The 15,045-nt window shown below is 61.9% G+C and overlaps 1 protein-coding gene across 3 annotated transcripts; it reads right to left on the bottom strand.

The window, feature by feature from the left end:
* Window positions 257-15,022, bottom strand: SPPL2B (signal peptide peptidase like 2B). 3 transcript variants are annotated; one of them, XM_018050773.1, is made up of 15 exons: window positions 14,921-15,022; window positions 10,541-10,660; window positions 9,570-9,752; window positions 9,080-9,169; window positions 8,510-8,649; window positions 7,876-8,018; window positions 7,596-7,692; window positions 7,070-7,186; window positions 5,786-5,867; window positions 4,884-4,958; window positions 4,686-4,748; window positions 4,506-4,605; window positions 4,032-4,109; window positions 2,689-2,849; window positions 1,233-1,922 (listed from the first exon to the last, which is right to left on the bottom strand). In XM_018050773.1, exons 1-15 carry the CDS (start codon window positions 14,999-15,001, stop codon window positions 1,680-1,682), a joined length of 1,773 nt encoding a protein of 590 aa, XP_017906262.1. In that variant the 5' UTR covers window positions 15,002-15,022; the 3' UTR covers window positions 1,233-1,679. The 3 variants fall into 3 exon arrangements, with proteins under 3 accessions (XP_017906261.1, XP_017906262.1, XP_017906263.1); XM_018050774.1 differs by having other exon boundaries at window positions 1,812-1,922; window positions 2,622-2,849; XM_018050772.1 differs by lacking the exon at window positions 2,689-2,849 and having other exon boundaries at window positions 257-1,922.

Below are 15,045 nucleotides of genomic sequence, written 5' to 3'. Positions count from 1 at the left end.
AGGGCCCCCGCTCATCAGAACAAGTGGCTATCCAGCGGCAAAGCTGAAACCTGGCTTGGGTGGCACTACCCACATAGGCTGCGGGTTTGCTCAGGACCTGTCCCTCCACACAGGAATTACTGCAGGACCAAAGCCTCCTGGGCCCGGCACACCACAGGCTTCCCCTCACAGCTTCCCTACCCCCACCCCCGCCCCGCCCCACCCCGCCCATTTACTCCCAACCCACTGAACCACAGAAAAGTCAAAGGCCCTGGCGTAAATATCAAAAGCTGTGTTTAATTACAAGATTCAAACAGAAGCAAGGCAGAAACTGCAAACGGAAACTTCAGGAACTAATATCCCTCTTTGAATTCCTTGACATTTGTCAAACTTCAGAAACAAAAACAGAAAAAGAGAAATTCCACCCGCGTTCGAACATTGACGACATACAAAATGGCTTACAGGAAGGCGTGGTCCTCTGGGGAAGGACGGGGTCCCCTCGGACCCTCCCTCCCCTCCCCTCCCCTCCGTCCCGTGGCTGCCTCCCCGTCCCGCCTCCAAGGCCAGGGGCTCCCGTGGGGTGGGGCGGGTCAGGTCCAGCTGCGCCACCCCACCCAACCGCGGGGTCACCTGTTCTTTTTAGGAAACACAGAAACAGGTGGAAGACGTCTTCTGGGTTTTATGTTTTGTTTTCATAAACAAACATGGTTTCTTCCTCGGAGGCGTGGCTGAGACATGAGTCTGGCGCTGGTATCGTTTGGAATGGATCATGGTTTGGCCCCCGCCGGTCTGCAGCAGAGCGGCGGGACGGGAGGGACGCGGAGCCGGCGTGGGGTCCAAGGGTCTGGGCCTCGCCTCTCGTCGTGGACGTGGAGGAGTAGGCCGGGGCCCTGGCGGTCACAGCCCCCGGGGCCTGTCCGGGCGGTGGCTCCCTGCCAGCCCGACGTGGGGGCGGCCGCATCTCCGTCCTGAGGTTCAGAGAACCCTGTCTGTGAGGTAGAAGACGTAAGCCAGTTCCAGAGCCCCCCCTCCCACATTCCGGAAGCTCTTCGCCCGCCCGCGGTAGCTGGAGGCCCAGGTGCGTGCACTGATGGGGTGCTGAGCGTGCAGGTGACCGCGGCGAAGGTGGGGACAGAGTTCCTCCAAGCGGAAAGGCAAAATGGAGCCACCGGCCTGGCGCCAGCCACCCCCGTGCTCCGGAGGAGCACTCCGAGGGGCTCGCACCCCAACAGGCAACACTACCAAGATCTCAAAAAGTCGTGGCCATTTATTAAAATTGGAGGAGTTGGAGCACAGGCGCTGGGCGCTCACCGCGGGGCCCCAACCCCACCGAACCGGTGACAGCTCCAGTCCAAGCCCCAGAGGCCCTGCGGACAAGAGCCCCTCCCTCTCCCTCTCCCGCCCCGCCCCCGCCCCCGGGGAAGCAGCAGCAGGGTAAGCACCAAACTGGGCGTGTCCGAGGCCACCGGCGGAGGTGCCGCTCTGCCCTCCCCAGGACACCACCGCGCAGGAAGCGGACCGCGCGCGGGGGTGGCCTCTACCGGCCGGGGGCTTCGCGGCTACACGAGCTCGGAGTAGGGCTGGGGGCCAGGGTGCGGCCGGAGGGCTGGAGGAGGACGTGCGCATCGGCCAGACCAGAGCACCAAGTTGGGGGCCGCGCGGGTCCAGTCCGGGACGCGGCGCCGAGTCTGCGCCCTCCCCTAGGCCGAGGGGCCGGGTGGGGCAGCGAGGCGTTCGGGTTCCTGGGGGGGCGCATCTGCCCCGAGCTTCTCCTCGGGCGCAGACTGTTCTGGAGTCTGCTCCACCGGCGGAGGGGTTGGGACCGCGTCTTCGCCAGGAGTTTGCCGGCCTGGGACGGGGGCAGGGGCGGCGTCGGGGTCCGCATGGGGCTGCTGCGGGCCGTCGGTGGGGGCGGGTGCCCAGGGCGACTGAGGTAGGTCCTTCTGTGAAGGAGAGGCCGCGGGTTGGCGGGGCCGCGGGGTGGAGGGGAGGGCAGGGGAGCCCCCGAGGGTGGGCTCGGACCTGGAGAGGGGCTGCGCTAGGAACTGCACCTGCACCACCACCGCCGCCACCACCGCCGCCACCACCACCACCGCCACCACCACCACCACAGGGACCCTGGGAGGCCGCGACCTGACAGCTCTGGCTTGTTCGACCTCGAGAACTTTCCAGAACCCACCCACCCACTCTGGGCCAGGCAAGGCCCTAGGGAGAGAACTCTGAGGATAGTGGGCACTGAGCCCCAGAGGCCTTCCCGAGAGCCTGGGGGAGGGTCCAATTGTAGGTGGACTGAAGGGGGAGCTGGGAGGCCCGGGAGACAGGCCCTGGGGATGGAGGGGATTTCCCAAGGGGGCAGCCATCCATCCCAGAGTTCCAGGACTACAACGGTTGACCAGTCCTGCACAGAGCGCGACCTCGGTCCCACTCCTCTATGGATTCAGACAAGAACAGGGTCCAGCCTGCGCCTCGCCCACCCCAAAGCAGCGAGAAGCCCAAGTGGAAACCGGCTTCCCCACGACACCCGCACAGGTACCCCTCCCCGCATGCCTCCCCACCTCCGGCGGTGGCAGGAGGGGAGGAAACACAGCACCCGGAGCGGGCGCTGCGGGGTTTAGGTGTAACGCTAGGAGGGCTTACTCAACTTTAACTCTAGTTAGGGCTTATTAGGCTATTACTGCTCGCAGACAGTCATAGCAAACTGGTATTCACCGCAAAGCCGCTGCCCGTCCAGAACACGCCCAGCTCCCTGCGCCAGAGCGCCAGGGCACAGCTGGTGATGAGCGTGCAGGGCACGAGGTAGAGGAGGGCGGGCTGGCCACGCTGCATGAGGGCCAGCGCCATGAACGTCACCAGGAGCCCGATGCCATAGGCTAAAGGGACAGAGACAGGCAGCATGTCACCGCATGGTGACTGTGACGCACCAGGAGTCCATCTTCCCCACCTTCCAGGACATGCCCCACCGCCCTGCTGGGGCAGGCAAGAGCCCACGCAGGGGTCAGCCCCCAGACTAGGGGGGCGGCCATGGAAGGGCCTAGAATCCTTGCGGTGGCTGAGAAGGAGCTGCAGAGGTGTCCCAATATCTCGGTTTTATAAACCTCTAATCAAGAATAATCTGAACCAAAGTAACATCAGTACAGAACTAGGAAATCTTTCCTGAGTGATCACATGAAAGCCCTGAAGGGTCAGATGGCGTCTACACTTGGCGCCGTCATCCAGAATAGCCGGTGTTATTTAGGGCTGTGTGAATGCAGCCGTGCAGGGATCGCGCAAAGATGGACATACAACAGGCAAATGCGATGAGGGGTTAGCAAGGGTCGGCCTGAACCCAGCAGAGGATGCGGCGCTGTACTGACCTTGCAACTGCACAAGTGCAATTACTTCCAGGTCAAGAGTTACAAGAAAGATGGCTCACTGGACCATCTCTTCCAGGCCAAGAGCCCCATCTCCAGCACAGGCCTCCACTCGGGGCCGCTTGCCCTGCCCCTCACACCTCCATGTTACTGAGCAATAGGATTGTCCTGGGAGAGTCCAGATTATCGACTGTGGACTCTCCACGTATCCTGAAGTAATCCATCTGAACAAACTAGGGATCTCAGTGACAGGAAGTACAGGACAATCTGACACACTGTGGTTCAAAGGGAAGGACCTTGTGGGTGCATGTGGACAGGTTGATCCCGGGGACTTTGACCCTGGGGGCCGGCATGGAGGACAGGTCTCAACCTCAGGAACCCAGGGGAGGGCGGACAGCAGTGGCTCAAAACTACGCCGTCCTGGAAGGCTCCCTGGTGGCTGCGGCAGGGCCTGTGCTCTCTGCACCCCAGCTCATCCTGAAGAGCTGACCCAGTGGGACAAGAGAAGTGGTCTGGACCATCTTAGAAACCACCAGGCTCGACAGAAAATGAGGAAGCATCCTGTCGGTGTCAATAAATTTGGAAACGAAACAAACTGAAGTCAAAAGGAAAAAGAGAAAGATGAAAAAGAAGAGAAACAGCAGCCACAGTGTAAAATGAGGAGGCTGTGACTCGGGGGGGAAAACAGGACAATGGGCTTACCGATGGTGCAGGCCACGAAGTAGACCCTGGAGGACTGCACCTGGATGTCGAAGCGGTGGCAGTAGGCCACGAGCAGCCCTGTAGAGACCGGCGTGGGCGGAAGCTGTGGGCAGAGGTCTGGCCGCGCCCCAGCTGGGCAACAGTGTTCCCACGGAGGGACGGGGCACCAAGCACTCCTCCCCAGCTCAGGAGAGCGCTGGCCTGGTGCCGCCCTGGACTCCTGGCAGCTGACTGAGACCTCAGGCCAGTGCAAACCCCAGCTAGGCGCCCACCTGCTGAGGAGCCACCTGCAGTGGGGGAACCTTGGGGATAGAGCAGCTGGAGAGGAGGGCAGGTCTGTGCAACTGGGACCATGCCTCCATGGAGTCACCTCCCTGCCGTCCTGGCCCATCCGGGCAAGCTCCACCTCTGCTCACTGACCCACCAGCCCCTCTGGTCCGGCACCCCCAGGCCACCCAAGCCCAGCCCCAGTACCTGGGACCAGGATGTCCCCGAAGCCCAGGAGGGAGAAGGGGCGGTCACACAGAGCCAGCGGTGAGGCGTTCAGTCTGGGTACCTTCAGCACCATGGGCAGCTGCAGAGAGGGGCAGTGTCTCCAGCACCCGCCAGCCCTGCTCCCTGCACACTCAGCACCTCGCCGCAGGATACTCCTACCTTCTCATGGGTGGCTGAGTCCGAAGGCCCGGTTGCCACCTCCACCATAATGCTGTTCCCGCTCTAAGAGAAGGGGGGTGCCATGTCAGGAGGGGCTGAATGCAGCAGCCCGACCAGGGGGCAGGGCGTGGGCAGGCTGGGGCAGGGCCGTGGGGTGTGGGCAGGCAAGGGCGGGGCACGGGCTGGGGCAGGGCCCACCTTGGTCAGGAAGGGCGTGATGAACACGAAGAAGACGTCGTAGATGAACAGCACCATCAGCAGCAGTGTACAGGCCTGTGGAAGGATGGACCAGGCGTCCAGAGGGCTGCCCTCCACTCGGGGACCCCTGCCAGCTCTGCCCCACCCCCACCCCGCACAGGGTGCTGACGCACAGACCCTCCAGGATGCATCAGCAACCCCGGCCAAGGCTCAGACTTTCCCTGTGGGAAGGAACATCCTGCCACCTTGACAAGAACGTCAGAGGATGGGCAGCCGAGGCTCAGGGAGAGCCAAGATCTGGGCTTCTCTTCTTTTTGGCAGCATTGCTCAGCTAGTGGAATTTCTAGTTCCCCAGCCCGGGATGGAACCCCGGCTGTAAACAGTGAGACAACCAAGTCCTAGCTCTGGACCAACAGGGAATCCCCTTCGCTTCTGAGTTTCTGATGGAAAACTCGAGAGACACACGGTTGTGCCTGGCCAGCCCCATGTTTGGGCAGGTGACACCCATCTCCGCGTTTCCCTGCCTCTAGGTTGCCGCTGTGGGGTTGAGCCTCAGCCGGGGTCCCAGTGCCAGCCTGGTGCTCCAGGCAGAGCCCCATCCTTCTGCCTGTGGGTTTCACCTGGTTCTCCTCCTCTGTTCACCTCACCAGCACTGCACCATCACCAGGGAGGATCCCCTTGGCCCAGCAGTCACCAGTGCAGCAGCCACGCTGGGAGGCAACCCTGTGCTAATCCTCAAGCCCAAGGTGGCCAGAGGGACAGAAAAGCAAAAACCATACCACCTACAAGGCGCCAGGCTCAGGGCAGAAGGCCCTGGGCAAGGCCACGTGACAGGACAGTAGGCAGACACGAGGAGGCTCCACCCCTCATCCAGAGCTCCCCGAAACCTGGGGGATCCTCACCTTGAACGTGGGGAGGCGGATGGTCTTCAAGGTATAGAGGCAGAAGGCGATGCCCAGCGCGTCCTGGAGGATCCAAGCCCACCTGGAATGCAGCGCAGCCTCATCCTCAGGCAGGGTCTCGAGAGCCTCCACCAGGCGACCCCACCCTCCCCGGCCACCAGGTCCAAGCCACTGGTGCCCAGCCTCCCACAAAGTGCCATGGCCCCATCCCTCTGCAACAGTGGCCTGCACACCTGGGGCACAGGACGGGGCAGGGGGTGAGGGGAGGGGAGCTCTACAACTACGGATTCAAACTTTTCAAAAATATCTTTTAAATGATTTAGAAAAACAAAACTCGCACACACACCCCACCTTCCCAGCCAGGTGCCACACACACTCTCTTGGGAAATAGAGGCTTGGGGTTCTGAGGACACAGTCTGGAGCCCCAGGAGACAGGGCCACTTCCAAATTTGCAAGTTGATGCTCTGATGAAGCTCCAGTACTGGAGAAATCGGCCCCCACCACCTGTTCCACCCTCCCTGCCCCTACTCCTCAGAGCTTCGTTTGAGCACAGGGTGACAGTCTCTGGGCCAGGGCACTGGTGGGGACAGTGAAGGCTCACTGAGGCCGCGTGGGCGCCCAGACATGGTAGAAACCAGGGCCTGTTCTAATTTCAAGCGGGGGAGTGGGGCTTCTGGCTGGGACTTAATCTTGAGAGCTCATATTCTTTTTGTGTACAGAGAACTCCAAATATTTTCACGTTTTCCTTCTGCCAGTTAAATCTGTTGTGGCTCCAAAAGGCAGCACAGCCAAGAGTGTTTAACGGCCCCAGAGAAGCTCAGAGAAAGTGCCAGATGGTGTCGGTGACAGCGGGGGCGGGGACATGGGGACCGGCAGTGGCTGCCTCTGGTGGGAGGCTGCCCAGGGGACACGGGTGTTTGCCGAGGCAGAGCAGTGGGTCTGGTGGCGCCAGGCCACATCCAGGCTGCCGCTGAGCCCATGGCTCCACGCCTGGGCAGCAATGCCAGTGGCATCTTCCGCCCAGATTGCAATTGCAGACCCCAGGGCACTAGACAGGCCAGGAGGCAGCTAGAGCTGGGCAGCCATCTGTTGAGCCTGGTCGGCACCTGGACAGCATGCAGTCACTGCGTCCAGAGCACTGACAGCAGGGCTTTTCATAACTGGGAGCTGGCCCGGATCCAAGGGCCCGGGTCAGACGGCTCAGGGAGGCGAGGGAGGTCAGAGCACCCGAGGACAGCACCCTGCTGCCCCCCCTCCCCCCTGGGGCGGCGGCAGTGCACTCACTGGTCCTCATTCCGGAAGATGCCCCACACCACGCTGACAGCCGCACACAGCAGCGCCAGGAGCAGTGTGCGGACCTGAGGGCGCTTGTGGAAATAGGGCAGGCTGTTGTCAGGGACCCTGCAGGCAGGCAAGGGCATCAGGGCTCTGATCCTCACAGCGCTGTCTGCCCAGCACTGCGGGATCGGCTCAACTCCTGTCCCAAAGCCTCCCATGTCATCCCCCTGGTGCCCTACCCGGTGCCCCCGACCCCTACCCGGATCCCAGGGGGCCTGACCCCGAATGGGATGTGGGGGGAGGAAGGCCGGCTCAGAGCCATCCCCACTTCCCCAGGAGCCCCCAGCCAGCACTGAGGGGGCACCTGCCATATGCCTGCACCGCACCAGACTGACTGAGGGCTCTGGAGAGGGCCCTCAACTTCACAGAAGCTGTGGCGCCTCAGACGCACGATGGGGAGGGGAGAGGCCGAGAAGTGGCAGAGCGGGACCCCCTCGAGTAGAGCCAGTGCGGGCCGCCCCGGGGGGCTCACCTGCACTTGCAGAACGGCAGCCTCTGCACGAGCGGTGACAAGCAGCTGTAGAGGCCGGTGGAGGAGGCCAGGCAGAAGATGCCGATGATGACGTAGACTGGAGGGAGTCGCAGGGCGGGGGGCAGTGAGAGGCTGAGGGGGGTCTCTGCACCTCACTCCCCTGGCAGGGGGCGCACCAAGGGAAGGGAGGGGCGGCCCCCGCCTGAGGCACTCCTTGAAGGCAGGGACCGCAGCCTCCACCCCCAACACACGGCCCTGGGGGCTGAGGCAGGGGACCCACCGAGCTGGTCGTAGAAGAAGTAGAGCAGCACCAGCATGGAGCAGCACATGACCACGAAGACGCAGATCATGACGGGCGTCACGTCCACAGCCTCGTCCTCCTGCTTCTCGGGCCCGTCATCCCGCTTGTGCTTCATGTATCTCCTGAAGGACGGGCCGGTCAAGGGGCACCCTGCGGCCGGCACGGCGCCTGGGGCTGCAGGCACGGGGAGGGGCAGGCCGAGGGACAGCGTACCCGGCCCCCGTCCAGGCCCACCGTGTGTATGAGGGTCCCCCTGACGGAGGACCCGGCCCCCAGGACCTCACGGGAGGGCGCCGGGAGCTGTGGTCCTCACCGGGAGGACTACCGGAGGTGGGGCTCCGGCCCCTGGGCCAGGCTGTGGTGGTGCTCTGGGAGGAAGGCTGTGGGTCCCATGGGGCCGCCCTGGCCCCGCCCCAACTGTCCCACAGGCTGCCCTGGCTGCTGAGGCACGCTTTCCTGGGGACGCCCCTGCCTGGCCAGGCCAGAACCCCGGGGGCCTCTCAGCAGCTCTCCTGGGTGTCATGCTGCCTTTCTATAGAGGCCCCTCTTGCAGTCCCCTGCCCAGTGTCCAGGCTGCCTGGCTGGCACCCACCCACACACACAGGGCACTTACTTCCTGACATCCCGGCTCCCGGCCCAATAGCCCCCGAGCGCGACGGTTCCCACAGCCATGAGGAAGATGATGACCATGTTGTAGTCCAGCATGGGCTCCTTGGGGGCGTGCAGCGCCGCCCGCACTGCCTGGCCGAAAGTCTGCCTCAGAGAGCACAACAGAGCTAAGGCTGGGGAGACCCCACCTCGCCCCACCCCATGCCCTTGCCCAACACGTCTGACCCGAGAGAAGTGGGCCCTGCTGGGACAAGCTAACCAGCAGGACATGAAGCAGCCAGGAGGCTGAGGAGAGGTCCCTCAGTGGGGAGACGGGGAGCCTAGAGTGGAACCCCAACTGTTCCCACCTCACTCATGTGCTGATGTTCACCTGCTCTGGACCCGACTCCCCACATCAAAGCCTACCAAGCTTTGGTCAGCCCAGGCCAGGAGGGCATAAGGGGGGCTGGCACTTAGGGTCTCTGGCACATGGGCAGGATTGGGGTCTCCTCTCCTGAGGTTCACAGCACTGCAGGCCCATCTCCCCAGGCCCTGGCCCAGCTGCAGATGGTGGGGGGCAAGTGGGCAGCCCTACCTGGAAAATGTCCAGCATGTCTCGGTAGCTGAGCAGGGCCACGGGAATGCCGATCTCCTCATACTGAGTCTTGTTGCCTCCCGGGGGGACCTGTGGGGCCAGGGGCAGGAGAGGATGACTGCCCCTGGGTGGGACACTGCAAGCCACCGACAGCCGGCCAGCCCTCGGAGCCGGCGGGAGGGTCCTGCATATGTGTCTGGGTCCTCAGGGCCAGGAGGGCAAGCCTGTGGGTTCAGCCCCTTCTTCCCAGGGCTAGGCTGGGGGCACCAGTCAGTCTCAGGGAGGAAGAGGCTGGCCCGTGCCCCACGCCACCCACCCCCTCAGAGATCCTCCCCAGGCCTGGTCATACCCCGAGCACAGCTCTGGGATACGACCCCCTCCAGATCACAGTCGGAAAACCAAGCTCCCTGTCTCCTCTACCCAGACCCCTGCCTCAAACCCTAACCCACCCCCAGGGTCCCAAGCTGCCCAGGAGGCCTGGGGGCCGCACCAGCGCCTCCTTGCTGACGATGAGCAGCCCTCGGGCCCCGCTGCCCTGGGCCAGCCGCACTTTCTCATAGAAGGTGCAGTTCCCCCGTGCCACCAGTGGGATTTGGTTGCTGAAGCCTTTGGGGGGGAGGTCGGCAGGAGAGCAGAGCACGGAGCTCGTCCAGTCCCGCACCTGCAGGAGAGACTGAGGGAGGGAGGCCTTCAGAGAGGCAGAGGGGATGGTGGCCAGGGCAGCCAGGTGGCAGGGACCCCGTGGGGCACCCAGGCCACCAGTGACTGCCACCCCCACACTGCCTCACTGCAAGGTCTGGGAGCCAGCCCCACACCACGCTCTGCACAAAACACACCCATGCGCACATGCACACACACAACCCACACCCACACCACACACGTACACATGCATGCACGTGTGCACACAGACGCACAACACACAGACCCCAATCACCAGGCAGACGGGGGCATCTGGAGCCCGTCACAGACACCACACAGGGTAGGCAGGAGCTCTGGCCTCAGTGATGACAATCGATCCACCTGCTAAACCAGGCACTGGGCATCCGTGTTCTCTGGGAGGAGTCAGGCCGGACCAGGGAGCAGCATGTCTGGGCCGCCCCAACGACAGAGATGGGCAGACCTCTGTGTCACTCGTCTAAGGATTTCTGGCCAGCCACCCCAGCCCAGCATGGTGGGAGTGATGGGAGGTGGCTGATGCCCTGGACAGGGGACATCCCGCAGCAGTGCCCCAATCTTTTACTTACAACCAAGGAAACCGGGGCTCAGAGAGGCTGGGAGCTCCTCTGGGGCCACATCCCTCCTCCGACTCCCAGCAGAGCCCTTCCTCCATCCTCAGGGGCCCTCCCCAGGATCCATCGTCCAGAGTTCCCCCAGGGACCCGGGGCAGGAGTGGAGGGAGAGGTGCCTTGGGTGGTGAGCCCATGGGGAGGGCCCCAGCGGAAGGCTGCCTGCTAGACTTACCGCCTTGCTGAGGTCGTGCGGCAGGTGGGCCCACTGTGGGTTGTAGAGGACGCAGTAGTCTCTGCCTCTGGGGCCACCGGTCTCAGACACCACGTGCACCATGCCGTACTCACAGGCCACCTGGGCGGGGGTGGAGTCAGAGCAGGCAGAGGCTGGCCCACCGCCCCGCCCAGCTCTGGATGGTCCCGCCCTCTGCCAGCACAGCTGGGGCCCTCAGCTCAGGCGGACACAAGGGAGGGCAGGGCCAAGCCTCCGCAAGATCTGGGTGCCAACCGTGGCAGTGCCAGGGCCCCTCCATGTGGCTCCAATGGCTGAAAGGGAGACGTAGAGCCACGCCACACACACAGAGGGCCTGGGCCCACCCCAGCCCCTTGGCTTCTTGGAGCCAGAGGGGCCCAACGGGACCCCAGCTCTGCACACATCAGTTCCAGGGTCCATCTCTCTGTACCACCCAGAGGCGAGACACAGACTGTACCCCTCAGTATCCCCCTAGAATCTTCCCCAGAGACAACAGGCAGGAGCCCCTTTGTGCTGGTGACAGACCCACACCCACCCCAGAATGTGTTGTAGTTGGGGGGTGGGGGGCTCTGACTCAGCAAGGGGTCCCCAGGGGCCGTGGCCCTGACAGCATGCCTGGGACACAGACTGGCTCTCAGAAGGCTGGGTCCTCTGTGAACAGAAGCCAAGGTCAGTTGGCGGTGGTGCAGAGAGCGGCTGGGGTCCCCAGCTGGCCCTGCGTCTTGGTGTGTCACCTGGAGCTGCTGGGTCCAGTGTTCGGCAAAGCTGTGTTTACAGGTCTGGGGCACCAGAGATGCCGGGTATGCAGGCGCTGCCACCAGCGCTTGAGGGAGGGAAGGTTGGTGTCGTCCTGCACCTGCCCCTGCCCAGCCAACCCTGTTCCCTCTACCTGAGGCAGGAATAGGAGCCCCGGCTTCCTGGTTCTCCCCACCACCATGTCCCACTCAGAGCCCCTGCCACGCCCCCACCTTGAGCCACTGCAGGGAATCCGTGGTCCCTCAACCCTCAGGCTGAATCCGGCCCACCTTCTGTATTTGTCAATAACGTTTTACTGGAACATGGCTGCCTGGTTCCTGAATGCAGAGCCTATGCTGCTTTCTGCAGAGCCAGGGAGTTGTAGCAGAGGCCATGTGGCCCAAAAGCTCTAAGAAGACATCTGCAGACCCCTGGTCTATGAGCCCAGAGTTGCTGGTATAACACGGGAATGGCTAGAAGCATTTCTTTTTAATTTAAAAAGGTCACTTAGAAGCACGAGAGCACACGTCCCAGCCTACCCCCTCGCCCCACCACTATGTGCACAGCTGGCTTTCCCTTAGGATATCAGCCTGGGCTTGTGGCAAAGCCCAGAGAGCACAGTCTTGCTGTGGATACGGTCTCCTCCCAGGGGAGGTACAGGACTGGGAGCAGGTATTCCAAAGGGCCCAGAGCTCTCAGTGCCCCTCCTTCCCCCCATTCCAGCACTGCCCCTTCCAGTTTGGAGAATGAGAAAAGCCACTAAGGACAGGCCACCTCCCAATGCATTACAACCACAAAGCAGGTTCAGGAACTTCAAGATGACACTGACAGCATCCATGCCAGGGTGCTTAGTGAGAAGCTAAGGGTCCAGATGGGGATTCGTCTATGTAACACCTGGTGAGTTCTAGGAGAGAGTGGGGTAATCAGGACCTGGGAAGCTTAGAAAAAGATGTTTAGGTGGAGGAATGTGGGGGAGGGGAGCAGGACAGGAGGGGAGCAGTGGAGGGGTGAAGGGGCACATGCAAGGCGGGGTGAGGAGGGGAAGGGTGGGGACAGGTTGGGGGATGGTGGAGGGGTACATGGTCAGGTGAGGGGCAGAGAAGGCACCCACGCGTTCAGATCAGCTGAGTAACAGGCCCCATGCTGGCCATTATATACACAACTTGTACCAATGGTGTAAGGGTGTCCAATCCCTCGTCCAGAGTGACAGAATGATCGGGAGTGAGCTCACGGTGGTGAGCAGGCATCCTCTGGCCCCATGGAGAGCTGGCCAGACCCTTGGGCGCCATGAAGAACCATGCCCAGGGGTCTGTCCTAGGAAGAGCTGGCCCAGGAGCTGCCCTCCTCACTCACTCCCACACTCTCCTTGGTTGCCCACACTCAGGGTAAAGTTCAAAACCCTCAACCAGCTGGGAATAAAGTCCAAACACCCCAGCACCCTGCTCCGACCAGCGCCGTCCGCTCCCCTGGAGCCCAGCCCAAGGAGGCCGCATGCCCCGCCTGCCCTTTACCCCATGCTGAGCCGCTCCACTGCTGCTCCCTCCACAGCCCCGCCCGCCAGGGCGCCTGACAGGCCTCCGCCTCCCTCGGGTATAACCACTGGAGCGTCCTACGGGCCACTATAGTGGGCCCTCACCACCTCCAGATAAATCCTTGGCTCTCAGGAGGTGAGGGGGAGAATGAGACTGACATGCACACACTATTATGTATAAAATAGATAACTACCAAGGACCTACTGCATGGGCTTCCCAGGCGGCTCAGTGGTAAGGAAACCCCCTGCCAATACAGAAGCCTCAAGTTCCAACCCTGGGTCGGGAAGATCCCCTGGGGAAGGAAATGGCAACCCACTCCAGTATTCTTGCCGGGGAAATCCCATGGACAGGGAACCTGGTAGGCTGCACTCCACGGGATCATGAGAGTTGGACACAACTTAATGACTAAACAACGACAAGGACCTACTGTATAGCACAGGGAACTCTACTCAGTACTGTGTAATGGCCTACATAGGAAATAATCTAAAAAGGGGTGTGTGTATATATATATAACCGATTCACTGTGCTGCACACCTGAAACTAACACAATATGGCAAATCAACCATACTCCAATAAAAATTAAATAAATATCTGCTATTAAAAAAATAAAAATCACCAGATTTCACACCTCCAGCCCTGCCCTCGTCACCTGCAACTTTCTCCCTGGAACACCTTCTTGACCCAGCAAACTCCTACTCATCCTTCAGAACGCCCCTCTGGTACCCTGGCTTCTTGCTTCTGAAAATCATTCCCAGGCGAACCACGCCGTTCCTTCTCTGGTGTGCTTGTGACCCTTCGCCCACCTATCGCTTTGCCATTTTTTTTCCTTTTTCCAAATATTTAGAGAGCTCAAAATCCCTGCTTCCAATGGGTCAGACTGCTGAGGAAGACGAGCAAAAAGGGCTGGGGGAAATACAGGGAGCTGGCAGAGCACCTGGAGAGGAGGTGGGTCAGAAAGCTGCTGGAATGTGGCACCCCTAAGCTGAAACTAGAAACACAACGTTGGGGGGAGTTAGGTTTCAGGGAAACAGAGCCCAGTGAGCAGAGTGCCTTTAATATGCTAGAGCTGGAAGCAAAGGATAGTTTCCTGTCAGCCGGATCACAGAGTCCTCCTGAATGTGTCAGTGGCACCAGAAAGCTCTCATTTGGACACAAGATCTGACACACTTTGAAAGAGATCCCTTCTGCAGGGCTGAAAATGAACTGGGAGTTTGGGGGACAAAAGCGGCCTTGGAGAGAAGCCAGCAGCCTGAAGCAGAGGTTGGGGGGCTGGCACAGAAAGGGCAACGTTAATGGCCCAGTTTGTAGGGCTGTTGTTGGGGGGGGGGCACCATTTCCGGAGTTGTGGAATTTGGGAGAGGGAGGGTTTGGAAAATAAAAAATGCACTCAAGGTAACGTACATCAGCCATCTCCAGGTCTGTCCCCCAGTGGCGACCCTTGAGGTTAAGTGACAAACAAGTAGCATGCCCCACGTCCGGGATCCCCTACATCATCTCGCTGACTGCGCACTGTACACTTATCCTTCTTTTGCAGACGACCAACTCAAAGCGGGAACTCCCCTGCCAAGGTCACGGCAGAAAAAGATGGGGCGGCGATTCGACCCCATTCCAGGGCTGGGCTCCTGGACGCTTCTGGACGCCGCCAGTCACTGGGTGCCACGCTGGGCAGTTGACTACAACCACGGGGAATGGGGGTAGTATCGCTTTCAAGGGGATGCCAGGGTCAGAGAGGGGTAGCCCCCGGCTAAGGCCACGGAGTCAGAAAGGGGAGTCCCAGAGGCGGTTGGAGACCCCGAGACAGACCAGCAGGGGCCGGGGCGGAAGCGGGGTAGTGGGACCTAAAACTTTAGGTCCTGGCGGAACCCAGTGACACCACGGCTGGGAACGGCGTCCAGACAGGGAAGGGAGACCGGCCGGGGGACAGACCCGCAAGGTCACAGCCGAGCCCCAGGCCCACGGGTTGCCGGCACCGGGGGCGCGGATCCCCTAAGCTGGCCCCAGGCCGGTCAGGGCGGAGTTCTGCGCGGAGCCGGGGAGGGGTGAGAAGCCGGGGCACCGCGGCCGGCGAGGCCAACGGGGTCGGCGCCGCCCTCACCTGGGCCGCGAGGAGAAGGAAGGCCGCTGCGAGCCGCGCCAGCGCCGCCGCCGCCGCTGCCGCCGCCGCCGCCGCCGCCATGTCGCCCAGTCCCCGCCACAGGCGTCGGCAGATGTTTCCCAGCA

The sequence above is a fragment of the Capra hircus genome, chromosome 7 (genome assembly GCF_001704415.2).
Source record: "Capra hircus breed San Clemente chromosome 7, ASM170441v1, whole genome shotgun sequence".
Classification (NCBI taxonomy): Eukaryota; Metazoa; Chordata; class Mammalia; order Artiodactyla; family Bovidae; genus Capra; species Capra hircus.
This window is presented reverse-complemented; position numbering and strand designations above follow the sequence as displayed.